At 39.0% G+C, this 5,000-nt stretch overlaps 1 protein-coding gene across 1 annotated transcript in view; it reads right to left on the bottom strand.

Moving 5' to 3' along the window:
* The window catches only part of LOC106878476 (rhophilin-2-B), a 63,795-nt gene extending 60,104 nt beyond the window's left edge, over window positions 1-3,691 (bottom strand). Inside the window, exon 1 of the mRNA XM_014927693.3 lies at window positions 3,391-3,691. Within this exon, the coding sequence (XP_014783179.1) occupies window positions 3,391-3,444 (54 nt within the window). The 5' untranslated portion in view covers window positions 3,445-3,691. The remainder of the gene's footprint in view (window positions 1-3,390) is intronic.
* Between the last annotated feature and the right edge of the window lie 1,309 nt (window positions 3,692-5,000).

Below are 5,000 nucleotides of genomic sequence, written 5' to 3'. Positions count from 1 at the left end.
AGAAGCCCGTCGTATATATGTATGTGTGTGTGTGTGTGTGTGTCAAAAGTCCATCCCTCGCCATAGTCTCATGTGGCTGGGTTCCCCTTTTTGTGGCATACATTAGTAATTCCACCACTGGTGCCGGAAGCTTGTCGTCTGCTACTGATATGCTTCTGTGCGTTTTAGCTCTATACGTCTGCACGAGAAGCTTTTTCAAGAAGTACAGCAGCAGTTCTGTGGCTTTCTACAGCACATCCATGTTAAGATATACAGAATGTTATTTTAAATATTAAGTTCACTTAATGATATAATGAGTCATAAAATAATTTAGTCACGAGGAACTAAATTATTCTATAATCAGTTACAAAATATTGCACCATTTATTCTGAGCCTGTACAACACACCCCATAGTTAAACCATTTTCTGATATAACTGACAAATAGCAGGATATTGGAAACGTGACAAAAATATTAATTGAAGGATAAACATTACATCAGCACACATGTTGTATTCTTTGAGATATTGTATATAAATCCATGCATAATTTAATAACTGAAACAGATTTTCTGTTGTTCTTGCAGTATTTTATTTTTAAGCCTAGTACTTATTCTAATGGATATCTTTTGCCGAACCGCTAAGTTACAGGGAAGTAAACACACGAACACCGGTCGTCCTCCACCGATGGAGGAGACGAGGAGACACAGACACAAAGGAGGAGTCACAGACACAAAGGAGGAGTCACAGACACAAAGGAGGAGTCACAGACACAAAGGAGGAGTCACAGACATATATAGACATACACATATACGACGGGCTTCTTTCAATTTCTATCTACCAAATCCACTCACAAGGTTTTTAGTCGGCCCGAGGCTGAAGCAGAAGACACTTGCCCAAGGTGCCACGCAGTGGGACTGAACCCGGAACCATGTGTCTGGGAAGCAAATATCTTACCACACAACTGCTATTGAAATTGTGTCACAATTTGAAACCAATATTTAATGTGAAATGAGTTTTAGCCTTAAATTACTGCCCTTTTAAAAATCTTATTCGCTAATAATTCTGCGCCCTTCACGCTCAAAATTGATTCAGGTGTTTATCAACCTCTTGGATAACCACATAGACCATCACCTCAATGTCCAGGGGTTAACATTGACCAGTTTGCCAACCCCTGCTGTACATAAGAAATAGCAACTATACTGCCCTCGAATCACACTCTCCCGTTTAAAAAAAATAGACAAGATGGTCATAGTTGGAACGTTCTTGAGCATATGTATCTCTGGACAGACCTCATCTAGAGCTGTTGGAGACCACTCTGTTATAAGCACACGGGGCCAGGTTTCCGTCTGAGGCTATATTCCTCCTACCTCCCACTAGTATTGGAGGTTTTGTAAAAGGTCGTGGGCGCTTTCCACATGTAAAATGTTGTACGGGCAACAACTGAGACACGTGACAAAATAAAGTGGGAGGAGACTGTAGCAAGGATAGAAGGAGGAGGAGGAAGCAAGAATATAAGAAGAGGCGGAGATACAGACGAAAACAAACACGAAAATGAAACGGGGAAAGAGGAGGGAAGAGAGAAGGGGTGAGATGAAAAGGTGAAAAGAGGAAGCAAGAAAAAGAGAGGGAGAGGGGAAATGAGAGAGAGACATATATGAAAGAGAGAGAGAGGAGAAGTAGGTGATGTCGATGATGTGGAAAGAAAAAAGACGAAGAATGAGGAAGAAGAGAAGAACAAAGAGAAAAATAACAACAACAACATCTGGAAGAAATGTGAACGAAATGAACTGACGTCTTCACCTTTGCTGCTACTGTTGTTTAGCCCCGAGTCAGTCCCAACTGAGTAAATCTATGATCAAAGATATTCTTGATATGACCATCCCATCTTTTCCAATTACTCTCTTTTACTCTTTTACTTGTCTCAGTCATGTGACTGCGGCCATGCTGGAGCACCGCCTTTAGTCGAGCAAATCGACCCCAGGACTTATTCTTTGTAAGCTTAGTACTTATTCTATCGGTCTGTTTTGCCGAACCACTAAGTTACGGTGACGTAAACACACCACCATCGGTTGTCAAGCGATGTTGGGGGGACAAACACAGACACACAAACATATACACACACGTACATATATATACATATATACGACGGGCTTCTTTCAGTTTCCGTCAACCAAATCCACTCACAAGGCTTTGGTCGGCCTGAGGCTATAGTAGAAGACACTTGCCGAAGGTGCCACGCAGTGGGACTGAACCCGGAACCATGTGGTTGATAAGCAAGCTACTTACCACACAGCCACGCCTATATAGGTAAATAGAAAAAAAGAAACTTTGGCTTGATAGCTATGGTCGGTCAGAGCCATCTCAATAACACAAATAGTATTTTCTTACTTTGCTATACTTATTTTATAGATACTAGGAGGGGTCAGTGTTAATAGGGTGGGGTTTGATTTCACCATAACGGTGATGATCATGATGATCATGGTGATGATTATCACTGCGATAACAGTGGCGGTGATGTGGTGGGGACGATAAGACGAGGCAGAAGATGAAGAAATTGACGGCGATGAATATGATGGTGGTGGTCGTAGACGATGATGAAGAAGAGGATAAGGATGATCATGACGACGACGATGATGACAGCGACAGCAACGGTGACGATGGTGGTGGTGGTGGTGGTGGTGGTGGTGGTGGTGGTGGTGGTGGTGGTGGTGATGGCGGCGGCGGCAGCGGCGGCGGCGGTGGTGGTGATGGTTGTTCTTGTGGTAGTGATGACGATGACGACGTCGGTGATGGTGGTGATGAGGAGGTGGAGTCAGGGGTGGTGAACGACGACGATGACGATGGTGATGATAATGATTATGGTTATGATGATGATTATTATTATTATTTTACCTCACAATTGACATAATTTTAATTTAAAACTTCTTGAGTTTTGGTGTCCATGCTTTTGCCAATGAAATAGGAACAATGTGTGTACGTGCGTGACAACATCGCCGGTTTTTAAAAAGAAAAAACGTGTTGTGACTTAGTCGTTCATTTATTCAATAAGACAGAGATCGATAAATAAGTATCCGGCTGAAATAAAGAAGAATAAAAAAAACTCGGATCGATATGATCAATTAAAAGTCCTTATGTATGCAGTGCTACCGCATGACCGCAGTCCAGTGGCTGAAACAAGGAAAAAGAGGGGGAAAAGAAAAGAGAGATTGCGAAACAGCTATATAGACAGACAGACAGACAGACAGACAGACAAATAGATAAACAGACAGTGATGAATTGACACAGACAGACGGACAGACAGACAGACAGACAGACAGACAGATAGATAGATAGATAGATAGATAGATAGATAGATAGATAGTGAGACGTGTGTGTGTACGTGTGGATGTGTATAAAAACAAGGATACTTGCATCGCGAGGTTTGCTGTCGTTTGAAGAATTCGTGGGTAAGTTTCCCGATTCCATTCTTGGTACTCCACATATATCTATATTTATGTATATATATATATATATTCATATATAATTCAAAACATACATATGTTTACATGTAAAGCACAACAAAATCTGCAGACGTCGGTGTGTTTTGATCTTCAGAAATAAAACGTCTGCTCTCGATTCGCGTTATTTTGGCAGGTTTTTTTTTTTCTTTTTTCCGAAAGAACTACATGGTTTGTATGTAGGTGCGTGACGACTGAGTGTGAATTGCGAAGTGAGCGTGTGAATATAGGAGTGTGGGAGTCAGTTGGATAAGGGAAGTGCGTGAAGTACCGAGCGAGTGAAAGGATAGCGTGAGTGAGAAGAAGGCTGAGTGTTACTTTCGAAACACGCTGATTGTTACTAATATAAACAAACCATTCTGGTGCCACACGTTTACAGACATATATATTCATATACTCTGTGTATGTATGTGTGTGTGTGTGTGTGTGTGTGTGTGTGTGTGTGTCTTTAACTTGCGTAGAACAGAACGAGGCTGCCAGTGTCCATCCAGCCAAGAGATAGAGAGAGAGAGAGAGAAGTTTGGGAAAGCGGGATTATAGGCATCTACGATGTTCTTATTATAGAGTTCTTCGTATTTCTTCTTATCTTCTGTGTTATAGATACAGCTTACATCATATGTATATATATATATATATATATATATATGTATATATATATATATATATATATATATATATATATATATATATATATATATATATATATATATATATATATATATATATATATATATATATATATATATGTATGTATGTATGTATATATATATACACGCATGCATACATATATACAAACATATATGTATATAATGTATTGCTTTAATTTCTTCAAACCAATTATTCCTGGAAATCAAATTAAATAGAGAAAAAAATTCAGACAGTAACAAAGTCGAGGCATCGTATGTGTGTGTGTGTGTGTGTGAGAGAGAGAGAGAGAGAGAGTGTGTGTGTGTGTGTGTGTGCGGGCACAATGTATGTATAGAAACACACTCACTCACCACCCATGCATACATACATACATACATACATACATACACACACATATATACATACACAAACCTACACACGTACGTACATACACCGCATCATACCTCACACTACATTTCCTCCTCTTCTCTCTCTTTCTCTCTCTTTCTCTCTCTATCTATCTATTTATACCTATTTATCTACATGTCTATCTCTCTCTCTCTATGCATGTCATACTAATATATACTTTTGTTATTTACACCACCTGTCCTCGTCTGTTGTTATTTTTTGTATATTCTCCCATATATATATATATATATATATATATATATATATATATATATATATATATATATATATAAAATTCCTTCAATAAAGAAAATATGTAATGACCATTATCTATGTCATGTCTTACAATAGACATATGTGTGTGCCTGTGTATGTATGTATGTATGTATGTATGTATGTATGTATGTACGAACGTATGTATGTCTATGTTTTTTTTTTCCGTATGCCCTTTTCACATCTATCCCTTCTTTATGTTTGTCACCACCATTG

The sequence above is a fragment of the Octopus bimaculoides genome, chromosome 16 (assembly GCF_046866305.1).
Source record: "Octopus bimaculoides isolate indiv1 chromosome 16, ASM4686630v1, whole genome shotgun sequence".
In the NCBI taxonomy this organism is placed as follows: Eukaryota; Metazoa; Mollusca; class Cephalopoda; order Octopoda; family Octopodidae; genus Octopus; species Octopus bimaculoides.
The sequence above is the reverse complement of the archived record's forward strand: the minus strand, read 5'-3'. Positions and strand labels throughout refer to the sequence as shown.